Source organism: Zonotrichia leucophrys, unplaced genomic scaffold (genome assembly GCF_028769735.1).
Source record: "Zonotrichia leucophrys gambelii isolate GWCS_2022_RI unplaced genomic scaffold, RI_Zleu_2.0 Scaffold_95_171211, whole genome shotgun sequence".
Classification (NCBI taxonomy): domain Eukaryota; kingdom Metazoa; phylum Chordata; class Aves; order Passeriformes; family Passerellidae; genus Zonotrichia; species Zonotrichia leucophrys.
In genome coordinates, this window is record NW_026992300.1 from 1 (window position 1) to 12376 (window position 12376).

The window sequence follows — 12376 nt, forward strand, 5'->3', positions numbered from 1 at the left end:
AAATTACACCAAATTTTACTTGCAAAATATAGACAATCAAGGAACTTGGGCAAAGCATTTAATACAACATCCACTTCAACATAAAACTCTTATCAAAACATTAAGTTCATTAACTTTACCCATTAACCAAAAACCGTTACCTTTAAGATGTTAAGTTACCCAAAAATGTTCCAGGTAAGTAGGATTACAAGAAGAAATAGAAAACAGAAAGACAGAAGATCTACAGAAAGACCATAGGCACCAACTGCTGGGGTTCCAGCATTGCCAACAGAGGAACCCCATTAGAAGGCAAGAACCTGACCCTGGGCTGGCCCTGTGCTCTGGCTTTTAACCCCGTGGGCCTTCACGGGCCCGCCCCTGGGGTGGGACTGCCAGTCACTTGCCCAATCAGGGTCAGAGCAGCACCAGCTATGCCTGTTGTATTATTGATTGGCAGCTCTGCCAATCAGCAGAAAGTTGTAGCATTGTGTTTTATATGTGTTTATTGCAAAGTTGGTTATTTTTTCTAAGTTAAGATTTTGGTTTGACCCTTGGTTCCCCCCACGTTCTCCCTCCTAATGGTTTGGTCCTCCCACCTGTTGCCTGTCAATCATTGTAACCATCCCCTCTCATGTCGAGAATCTTTTATGTCAATCATCCCTCACCGAGCATATAATTTTTCTCCAGAGCCTCTTCCCTCCCCTGGACCCTTCCTATTGGTTCAGTTGTGTCCCTTGCTCCTCCCCTGTGCTTTGTTCATGTGTCCCTCGTGTCTCCTTCCATTACCCCTTTCCCTTTTTTAAGTGCCTCCCTAGCGGCTTTTCCCTGACACCATTACTGGCCCCGCCTGGGTCAAATAAAGCGCCTTGGCATGTACACGCATCTCCACTCCTTCCTTCCTTTGCCTCACAGTCCTGCTCTTGCCTGCATCACCACGCTGCAGATGGAGCCACTACCCATGAGAGCGGCTAGCCAGCCTGTCAGCTCCAGTGGCCGCAGAAGCAAGACTGCGAAAGTTAGCACTCCTCCTGCTGTGTGACTGACATCTCTTCCAGGGCTGGCCTAGGGGCAGGGCTCTGTCCCACCACAAACTAAGGCCTGCCCCAGCCCTGGACCCACACGGGCATTCCGAGCATCCCAAGGTGTCTCGGGACATCTATCTCATCCAGCTTCTGACAGTGACCACAGTGACACTACGGAACCTCTTGGAACCATGGGTCAGTTGTGACAATGGAGATCCAAGGAAAATTTGGTGGAGACTGTGGAATTTGGAATTTGGTGGAGACTGTGGAATCCAAGAATCATGGAATCAAGGAGACTATTGTGCAAATCATGGGCACTATGGAAGCAAGGATCAATGATCAAACTGTGGTTTGATTGTTATTGATTTAAAATAGAAACAAGGAGCCAATGTTTCACAGTGGAGCTGCAAGGGGCCAATGAACCCTTGTGACTCTGTTGGGGCTCATGAAACCAAGAAGCCATTGTGACATTGCCACAATTGGAATCAAGGAGACCATTGTGACCATGTCAGGACCCATGAAGTCAATGGAACATGGAACAGGTCTGCCTGGTTTGGACTCCTGGGGGCTGTCGGACAGGTCCCACTGAATTTGACATGTCAAGGGCCACTTCCCATCTGACCATGAAGCACTGAACCCTGTGCTTTTATTCCTATGGGAAAGAACTGTCTTTCTTGTCTGGGCACCCATGGCCAAAATGGGAATTCTGCGTCTTAAAATTCTCTATATCCAAGGGTTACTCCCAGACAAAATCTGCCTGTACAGTCAAGTCTGGCTAGACTTGGCCTCTGGTGACTGCCTCTCATCTGCCCCTGCACCACTGGGACTCACTTGTTTCCTCCCTATGGAGACCATTGTGACACTGTGGGGTGTTGTGGAACCAATGGGCCATGGTGGCACTGCAGGCCGTTGTGGAACCTGTTCCACTGTAGGAACTTGTGGAACCAAGGGGAACATTGTGACCCTGCAGGGTAGCAGGGATCCAAGGGGCCACTGTGACACTGTGGGGCCTCGTGGAACAAAGGACATCACTGTGGATCTGTTGAGCTGCATTGTCCCAAGGGGCCAGTGTGAAGCAGCAGGGCTTTGTGGAACCAAGAGGCCATTGCTGCATTTCAGGGCCTTGTGGAGCCAAAAGGCCGTTGTGATCCTGTGAGGCACAGTGGATCCATGGAGAGCATTGTGACACTGCAGGACCCCATGGAATCATGGAGATCATTGTGACCCTGCAGAGCCTCTTGGAAGGAAGGGTCCATTGTGACACTCTGGGAACTTGTGGAACCAAGGGAATCATTGTTGCACTACTGGGCCCCAATGGAACCAAGGGGCCCAGTGAGGCTTCATGAAACCAAGAGACCATTATGACACTGTGGAGCCTTGTGGAACCATGGAGACCATTAGGATCCTTGTGAACTTCTGTAACCAAGGGGCCATTATGACACCAAAGGGCATCATGGAAGCAAGAGAACCATTGTGGCACAGCAAGGCCTCATGGAAGCAAGGAGCCATTGTGACACTGCAGGGCCCTGTGGAACCAAGGAACCATGAAATAGGTGTGGCTGCCTTGGTCTCCCAGGGGTCATCTGACAGGTCTGGCTGATCTTCGAATGTGGAAGGCCACTCCCATCTGCCCCTGAAACACTGGGGCTCTGGGCTTTTCTTTTTATGGAAAAGAGCTGTCCATTTTTTCCAGGTAACCATGGCCAAAATTAGGATTCCACCTCCAAATTTCTGTGTATCCAAGGATTGCTGCCAGACAAAAGTTGCCAGGACATACAAGTCTGGCTGGTCTTTGACTCCTGAGTTCCAGCATTCATCTGTTTTCCAAACACTGGAAAGGGCTCTGTGCTTTTCTTTTCTTGAAAAAAACCCATCCCTCTTCTTCAGGCACAAATGTTTTAAATTCAGACTCCACATTCATAATTTCAAATATCCAAGGGTTGCTCCAAGCAAACCCGCCAGGACAGACAGGTAAGACTTACCTTGTTCTCTGGTGGCTACCGGTCATCAGCTCCTGAAACACAGGGCTCCATGGTTTCCTTCCAATGGAGACCAATGTGACATTTGGGAGCCTTGTGAAATGAAGGGGCCATTGCAACACTGCAGAGCACCATGGATCCAAGGGACCATTGTGACACTGTGGAGCCTCGTGGAACCCAGGACATCATTGTGGCTCTGTTGAGCTGCATGGTCCCAAGGGGCCAGTGCAAAGCAGCGGTTTGAGAGTTAGCCTGTCTGTAACTCAGAGTCAGCCAGATTTTACTCTGAAAGAACTGGGCATGAGTTTCAAGCCCTGGGAATCATTTGTTTAACTTAAGGTGAGTTTGAGAGTTCCCCAATAAGCCTTTAGTGTTGTTCTGCTCACTTGTCCAAGTTCTCCTCCCCTATTGGTTACTTGTTTCCTCTATAGGGTTATTGTTCTCGAGTGTTTTATCCCAGGGTGTCTATGTTGTTGCTTCCCCTTTGTCTCAGGTCTTTGGATCCTGCCCCTCATACTATTCTCGACTTCTCCATGTTTATTGTTTTTCACCCTGTTACTGAAGTTCCTTTTAGGCAATTCCATCAAACCCGCTCCTTTTTATTTTCACCACCTGTCCCATTCTCGGCTGTTTTTGATGGCCTAGAAAGGCTCAGGATAGCCTTGGGGGCAGCCCGCGCTCCAGAGGACGAAAGGAGTCTTCAGGTTTTTTCGGTCTTCAGTGTTTATTAATTTTTTATCTACAATATCTTCTCTTGGCCCGACAGAGGTCCGCACAGCACGTCAGCCATGAGCACACTGCATGCCCTCGGGGAGGTCAGTTATCTTTATACCCAAAACTATGTATAAGATATTTACCTTTTCCCCCCAATACCTTTCACCCTTATTGGCAAGTGCACTTTTAGTAAGAACCAATCTCAAAGTTCCACCACCACTACAGAAGATGAAAGATAAGAAGAAGAAGAAGAAGAAGAAGAAGAAGAAGAAGAAGAAGAAGAAGAAGAAGAAGAAGGACAGGACACGGCCCAATTCCTCCATCTTGTCTCCCTAACACCCCCCTGTACCAAAATTCTAAACCCTGTGTTTCACACCATAACTAATCAATCTCTTCACCATTTATCCCCTGTGATTCTCCCATCCTCATACAGGTGATGTTTCCTGTGCTGGGTCAAAGTCCAACCACCAGACACTTCTGGCCACGTTCCAGGACCTCCGAGCCCCCCAAGGGTTGTCTCAGTGTCTCAGCACATCAAGACTGCTGTGCTGAGATCCCACAACCACCTTTGCCCTGAAATAAGGGAACCAGAGAGGTTTCTCACAGCCACTCTCATTGTGACATTTGGCGCCGGAAAAGGGACCATGACATTCAGGGCTCCCTGTTTCAGTCACGTCAGCTGGGGTTAGCTGATGGATAGGCCAGCACTCCCTGGGATTTTGGATTATGCTGGGCCCGGCAGATTCATCGTTGCTTTGAAGGACCTTGGCCAGGATCAGCAGGAACGATGATGATTTCACCTGCGTAGGATTGCAGGTGGGTTTGGGGAAATGTAAGACATTCATTGACCATTTTTCCACTGTGTTTTTACAATATGAACCCAAGTCCCATAATTGATTTGGGGTGTTCGGTGGCTGTTTCCCTTCCAGTGGACACGGAGAAAAATGGGCAGCCAGGTGTCCAAAGTAGAAAAAAGCATATATGGATGCTTTAAGTTATTTCTCACTGATCATGACAAAATATTTTCAAAGAACAAATTAAAATCAATTGTGAGGTGGATCATTAAAAATATTCCAGATGCCCCTGCTGACGAAATCCATACTACTGAATTTGAGGACTCAGTGGGAGTTAAATTGTACAACCTTAAATCAAAAGGGACCCCATCATGCCCCTCATGCTCCCCATCTTCCATACCAACCTTGAGACCCTTCACCAGCAAGCGGTGTGTCAACAACTCAATCCATTGGTCACTCCTAACACAGGTCCTCCCCTCAAACCTGCCTTTCTTGGACCTTCAACAATCCTCCAAGAGGGTGATGGTCACGCTCTCTTGGAGCATCATGCCCTGGAGAGTCTAGATAGAAGGAGCCTGAATGCGGCCCAACCATTTTCCTGCCATCTTGGCTCCTCTACTTCCTGCTACCACAACCTTCTCTTCTGCCCTGAACAAACCTCCAACTACCTCAACTGTGGGTCATGCCCCACTGCCAATCATTCCCTCTCCACCCTGGGCCATACCTCCAGAACTCTACCTTAAGTCCACCAAACCTAAATCAAGGCACTTCCTCCCCAACATCTGACAAAAAAGCAACGCCCTCTTCCTCACCCTCTGGTAACAATATAACCCACAATGTCAAGGATATTAAGCCCAACTGTCACACTATTTCTAATCTGAATGTTTCTTCTCCAAGTTATTCTTCCTTCCCAGAAGACAGTTTGGATTCCCCAGAGCCACCTCTCCCCTCAATCCCAGAAGATGCCTGGGAAAGGATCCAGAAAGAAGCAGGTAAGGAAGGAGATTGGCAAATAATCTCAAAACTCCTTGTTGCCCCCTGTCATGGTTTGAGCCTGGCACAGAGCCAGTGCCCCCCATGAAAATGCCCTCACCCTGGGTCTCTGTGAATGGACCAGAAAAGCAAAAGTGCTCCAACTTAAACTAAAGAACTTTATTATAACTAAATACAGGAAACATAGGGAAAGACCATAAGGAAAAGGAAAAAAAAATTGAAACCATCAAAAAACCACTTTCCTCCTCCCCACTAAACCCGACTTCCCAATCCGATACATTCTCCCAAAACACCAACTGCCCAGCCCGACGCAACCTTATCAATTCAAACTTCAGTTCATGAGAGGAAAGAGTCCTTCTTTCCATAGGCTTCTCCTGAAACACACTGAAACCTCGTGTGCTGCTCAGTCCTTCGGCACCGCCGAAAAAAAAGTCCTTTGTGCCGCTTGTGACATCTTCCTTCCATGCCCATTGCCTCTCCAGACCTAGGACCCGAGCTGCTTTTAGGGTTGTCTTTCAAGGATGCCTTGTCTCACTCCAAAAAGGCACAGTCTCTGCTTTGGACATATCTGTCCCCCCATATTTATCCAACCCCCTGGGGCGGGGGTCCCTTCACAATGAACCTCCTGGTTCTAGCCACTGCTTCCCCCTAAGTGCAGTCTCTGGGCACAGGAACAACTGAGTCCATGGCCACAGAAAAGTACCACCAAAAGGCCATCCAAATTCTTCTCCCATTACAATATCCCACGTTCTTCGGCCAGGTCCTTGTCTCATCTCACTCTCCATCTCCCTTCTAATTCAGCTTCGAGGAGGATTAGCATTTTTTTTGCAAGGCCCCAATCATGAAAGAAAGGGGTTAAAACTTTCAGTCTCTGTCTGTCCCGGAACGATGATACTCCCACACGTGCTGCTGCTGCGGCCGGCCGGGCTGCACCCTTCCCCCCCCCTTCCTCCTCCTGGGCTGGCTGCTATCACATTCCGTCTCGCCGACTCTCCCTCTCTCTCCCTCCTGGGGGGGGGAATGTCTGCCCGATGTCTCTTGGGGCTCCTCCACCCTTCCATCCTTGAGGGCCTTCTCACCCCCATCTCTGTCCAGGCCCCGGGCCTACCACATGGCTGCCCCTCCCCCCGCCCAGCAGCAGAGGCTGGACGGGGAGGGAGATCTGACCTCTTCGCTGCGACGTCCCAAGAGAGCCTGCCAGGGGCAGACCTCTGCTTTTTAACCCCTGTGTATTCTCGGAGGTGTGTCCAAACCCCACTGGCTACACCAGCTGCCAGTCTCAAACTCAAAACCTTCATTGGTTTGACCACAGCTTCCCAGAATTCCCACTTCTTCCTGGTCAAACCACCACACCCCCGTACGTTATGAAAGAAGGGGGCCGAATCCCAGGTATCAGCCATTGGTTTGAGGGGAAATCAAGGATCTGTGTAGGGCAGCTGAAGACCATAGGAGGGACTTCCCTTGTTTTAATGGCCTAATGAAGGCCATGTTTACAGCACATCATAATTCTCTATGATTTAAAATATATTACGATCATGTTGTTGTCACCTACCAAATACACCCTGTGGGAAGGGGGATGGAAGTGTTTACTAAATCAATTAATAGCAGACTATGCTAATATTGAGGCAAGGTCTGAACTGACAATCAACCAACTAGTTGGAGAAATAACAACACAGACTACCAGATGACCAAGCAGCAGGTATCCCCAGAGATGTATCGGATGATATCAAAGAGATGCCTTTGAAAGCTTTAATCCAGGTATCAGATGGTAGCACCCTCAATGTGGACTACCTTGGGTGGCTGCAGCTAAAGCTTTAGGACAATTAGACCGTCTTGGGTGCCTGTTAAGTAAGCAAACCAATGCTACCTCCCTCACATTGAGTGGCCTGCTCTCAGACATAGAGACCATCAGACATGCCACCTTGCAGAACAGCGATAGAGGTTTTACTCTGGGCACATGGGCATGGCTGTGTAGACTCTGAGGACATGTGTTACATGAACCTCTCCAGCCACAGCGAGACAATCCACAAGAGCATTCAGGTCCTGAAGGAAGGGTTCAAGAAGCTTCAAGTGGAAAACAAAGACTGGTTCAATAAACTCTTCCAATCCAAGGGACAAAAGGGTTGGATGATGTCTAGTGAAAACAGGACTATTAATTCTCTTGGTGGTTGTTGTTGTATTGTTAATTGTCCCATGTTTGTTTGAATGGTTTTAGAAAGTCTTACAAAATACTTTCCATTCCATCTTTGTTGTAAAACAGATAGGAGAAAGATACCCAACACAGGCTCCTCATGGACTACTTGGAAAAGAGAATTGGAGGCCAGGATGGCACAAAAACCTCTCAGAGACTCAGTGTGGGAAGGAAAAACATTAAAAGTACCTAAAAGTATTCTTAAATTAATAAAGTACCTTAAAAACCTTCAGTATCTAAAGGTGTTAATGAGCCCCACTGAGTGTTACTACAAAGCTCTCAAGGGACTCATTAAAGCAGAGAACTGGGGCCATGATTGCACTAACTTTTCACAGATTCTCAATATAAAGAGAAACACCAAGTACCTTAAAATAACTGAAGTACCTTGAAGCATTAGTGAGCCCCACTGAATGTTCTTACTGACTAACTCTCTCCAGGGACTAATTAAAGCAGATAATTGAAGGCCAGGATTGCACAAACCTCTCAGAGACTCCAAGGCAAAAGCCAAACCCAAAGTCCTCTGAAAAACTCTTTGAGCATTAAGGAGCCCCCAGGGCCATTCCTGAGCAAGGCTCCCCAGGGAATCCTTCCAGCAGATCCTTGAGGCCACTGGGATGTGGGCTAGGGGGGGATGCTGAGGGCAGGAAAAGGGGCTGACAGTGCCCAGCCTGGCTGGGGCTGTGCCAGGAGGCCCCAGGGCCTCAGGACAAGGTGTCTCCTCACAGCCCTTGGTGGCACAGACCCTGCTGTGCCCCAGGGCACCAAGACTTGGCTTCTCTTTGTCCCCACCTGTCATCACTGCCTCCAGTTCTCTGCTCTGCCTGGGGCCTGGGGACACTTTCTCAGTTGTGTTCTTCAGTGGGACCCATTAAAAGTCCAAGAAAGTTTGGAGTTGGATTCTGGCTTGGAGTTCTGGAGAGGTTTCTTCAGCTCCCTCTCAGGGACTGATGTTCAGGGCCTGAGCACAAAGCCCCAGAGGCTCATTAAAGTCCTTGTGCTGTGTCTGTGCTACTGAGCTGGGCTGGGCTGCTGGCACAGAGGCAGCTCCTGGTAACCAAGAAGAGCTTCAAAAGCACATTTCTCTTGATGAGCAGCTCTTCTGCCAGCCCAGCAGGGCTGGGGCACTGCCTGCAGCCACCCCGGGCACAGCACAGAGGCACAGAGAGCTTCAATCAGTCAGGGCTGGGAAGGTGCTGAGAAGTGCCTGGGGCACAATCACTGCCAGCCCTTGGCACAGGAACCTCTGGCTGCAGGACAATGCAGCTGCACCTCCTGGAACCATCTCCTAAAGCTGGAACATCCCAATGCCTACAGACACTGTGAGTACAAATCTGGGTATTTCTAGTGCAGGTGACGAGAAATGCTTATGAAGCTCTGACATGCTGAGGTGGTCTGATAAGTCATAGAATATTTTCCAGACAAGCTTTTTAATAAATGTCAGGAAATTTACAAAGAGTTCAAGTATTCTGTTTCCTACTATTGGAGAATGTCAGGAAGGGTTAAATATTAATTGAATTGCTAATCATTATATTCTTCAAGTCCCTGAGATATCCGAAATGTTGGCTTTAGCGATCAATAGGTTCACAGGAGACCCCTAATGTGCCTTCAGCCTCTCTGCCATAGGACAGCAGCAGCACCACCTTTGCTGGAGACATCAGGCTCAGGCTGAGCTGTCCTTTCTCCCAGCTGCAAACAGAATCTGCCCCCAACCAGTGCCCTGCAAATAGGCAGGGTTCTGTCCGGCCCAGGAGAGGGCACAGAGATTTGGGGTCTTTGAGTGCTGGCAGGAGAGACCAGGCACAGGGAAACACCTGACGGAGGGTAATCTCCAGGAAGCAGAGAGAAGATCAGGCAATGAGAGGAAACAAAACCCAGCAATGCTGTGGCAGGGAGAGTTCAGAGATGTCCACAGGAGCCCCTCCAGTGCAGCCCCTCCCTCTGAACAAGCCCCCTCCCTCCTGTCCCCCAGCCCAGCCTCTGCCCTCAGGGCCGGGGCTCCAAGGCGTGCAGCCCCTCCTGTGCAGGCAGAGCTGCAGCAGAGCCGTGGGGCAGCTCTGCAGCCCCGGGCCCAGTTCCCTCTGCAGAGCACAGGGCTGGGAGCAGCTGCCCGGCACTGGGGGCTCTGGCAGGGGGCACAGCTGGCTCAGGGTGACGCTGTCCCCAGTGCCCGGCTCTGGGCAATGCTGTCAGTGCAGCCAGGGAAGGAGCTGCATCTCCCTTCATCCAATGCCATCATACGGACACTTGGAAATCTCCCTGAGATTTCAGTCCAAGCTGCAAACCTGTCCTAGAGCATCTCTGAGTTATAAGATTGATGGGAAAATCAGAGGTGTTGTGACACTGAAAATGCTGCTGGGTTCGTGAAATGAGCCACGTGAGTCCTTAGCTACAAATGTGGAGCTGGGATGTGGTGGATCCAACTGCACTCAGCAAAGATCTGGTGATCTTTACAAAAAGCTTGAGATTGGGCATATCCTCCATTTAAGAAAAGTGAAAACCCAGAGAGACACCAAATACAATCAAGTGAGACCATCTCCCTCCAGTCTCCACTAATTATGTTGCCTCAGGGAACTCACTCTGTTATACCAAGGGAATGCTGAGGGTTTCTGATATCCTAGAATAGCAGAAGAAACATGGGGACAGCTTAAAAAGAAAACCTCAGAATTCTTAAATAGAGAAGGGTGTCCATGTGTGTTACAGAAGAGGGTGTAGAGGAAATGGCTTTGATTTTGGTTATAGACATTGCCTCTAACTCTTCACTGTCCTATATCCATGAACAGGTCCCGATGTGCAGCCCCAGCAAATGTCCAACAGCAGCTCCATCAGCCACTTCCTCCTGCTGCCATTGGCAGACACGCGGCAGCTGCAGCTCCTGCACTTCTGCCTCTTGCTGGGCATCTCCCTGGCTGCCCTCCTGGGCAACGGCCTCATCATCAGCGCCGTAGCCTGCGGCCACCACCTGCACACGCCCATGTTCTTCTTCCTGCTCAACCTGGCCCTCAGCGACCTGGGCTCCATCTGCACCACTGTCCCCAAAGCCATGCACAATTCCCTCTGGGACACCAGGGACATCTCCTACTCAGGATGTGTTGCACAGGTTTTTCTGCTTATCTTCTTCCTTGGAACAGAGCTTTCCCTCCTTACCATCATGTGCTATGACCGCTACGTGTCCATCTGCAAACCCCTGCACTACGGGACCCTCCTGGGCAGCAGAGCTTGTGCCCACATGGCAGCAGCTGCCTGGGCCAGTGCCTTTCTCACTGCTGTCATGCACACAGCCAATACATTTTCCCTGCCCCTGTGCCATGGCAATGCTGTGGGCCAGTTCTTCTGTGAAATCCCCCAGATCCTCAAGCTCTCCTGCCCACACCTCAGGGAACTGGCATTACTTGCTGTTACTGTCTCTTTAGATTGTGGCTGTTTTGTGTTCATTGTGTTCTCCTATGTGCAGATCTTCAGGGCTGTGCTTAGGATCCCCTCTGAGCAGGGACGGCACAAAGCCTTTTCCACCTGCCTCCCTCACCTGGCCGTGCTCTCCCTGTTCCTCAGCACTGGCACATTAACCTACCTGAAGCCCCCTTTCATCTCGTCCCCATCCCTGGATCTGGCCCTGTCAGTTCTGTACTCAGTGGTGCCTCCCGTCCTGAACCCCCTCATCTACAGCCTGAGGAACCAGGAGCTCAAGGCTGCAGTGAGGAGACTGATCACAGGATGGTTTCAGAAACATTAACTGCTGGACAATTTGTGTAATAAAAGTAATCTTTAAATTATAATAAAATTAATCTTAAATATTACCTGTAATTCCCCTTTTGGCATTTTTTCCTTGGTTTTATTTTTTCCATACTGTTCACAATTGTCGTTGTTTGTGCAATTTCTCATTTTGTGTGTCTCCACCTTCCCAGTGACCACAGACTGTGTCAATGAGGGGCTGTGCTCCTGAAGGCTTTAAAGGAACTAAAAGATTTCCTTGCAGAGTTTTCTGCAGACATGCCCTTTTGTTGCCTTCTCTGGAGCTGCAGCAGCAATGTCTGTGTGCAGAGCTGGGGGCAGAACAGTGCTGGCACAGCAGCTGTGCCCAGCAGCAGCAGCACTTGGTGTTGCCAGTGCTGCTGCCGTGGCCCTGCCCTGCTGCCCTGGTGGCCCTGGTGTTGCTGCAGGGCCTGAGTGCTCTCGGGGCCGGGCACAGTCCTGGGAGAGGCAGTGCCAGGGCTGCAGCAGGGACAGGCCATGGGCACTGCTGGGGCAGCGCTGACGCCTCAGGCCAAGGCCTGGGGGCTCCAGGCTCCTTGCCCAGGCTCTCTCAAGAACACACCCAGGCCAATGCTCAGCACAGAAAAGCCCCGTCAGCAGCCCCAGGCTGGCCGTGGGCAGGCTGGGGGCAAACAGCATGGCTGGGGCTCTGCAAGGCCCTGGGGCAGATGGGAAGGAGCAGCAGAGTAGGGGCTGATCCATCCCCAGTGCGCTGGACAGCCCAGGGCAGCGTCCCAGAGCATCCTCATGGAGCTGCCAACAACATCCCCCCTCTGCAGCCCTGGCCTCTCCCCCAGCTCACACAGGTGCCCCATCCTTGCAGGCACAGACACGGCAGCACTGGCTCAGCAGCCCCTGTTTGCTTTGCACACAAAAGGGGGAGCACCCCCATGCTGTTGGTGTGGGGACATGAACCTGAGGGAGCACAAATGCCATCAGCCCCTGGGGCCAGCA

The 12376-nt window shown here is 50.3% G+C and overlaps 1 protein-coding gene across 1 annotated transcript; it reads left to right on the forward strand.

Moving 5' to 3' along the window:
* Positions 1-10475: 10475 nt before the first annotated feature.
* LOC135460718 (olfactory receptor 14A16-like) lies at positions 10476-11402 on the forward strand. Its single transcript, XM_064737636.1, has one exon. It carries the CDS (start codon positions 10476-10478, stop codon positions 11400-11402), a length of 927 nt encoding a protein of 308 aa, XP_064593706.1.
* Positions 11403-12376: the final 974 nt, after the last annotated feature.

Excerpts from the sequence above, each read along its gene's own strand:
- LOC135460718 (XM_064737636.1), top strand. The coding sequence starts at position 10,476 with ATGTCCAACAGCAGCTCCATCAGCCACTTCCTCCTGCTGCCATTGGCA.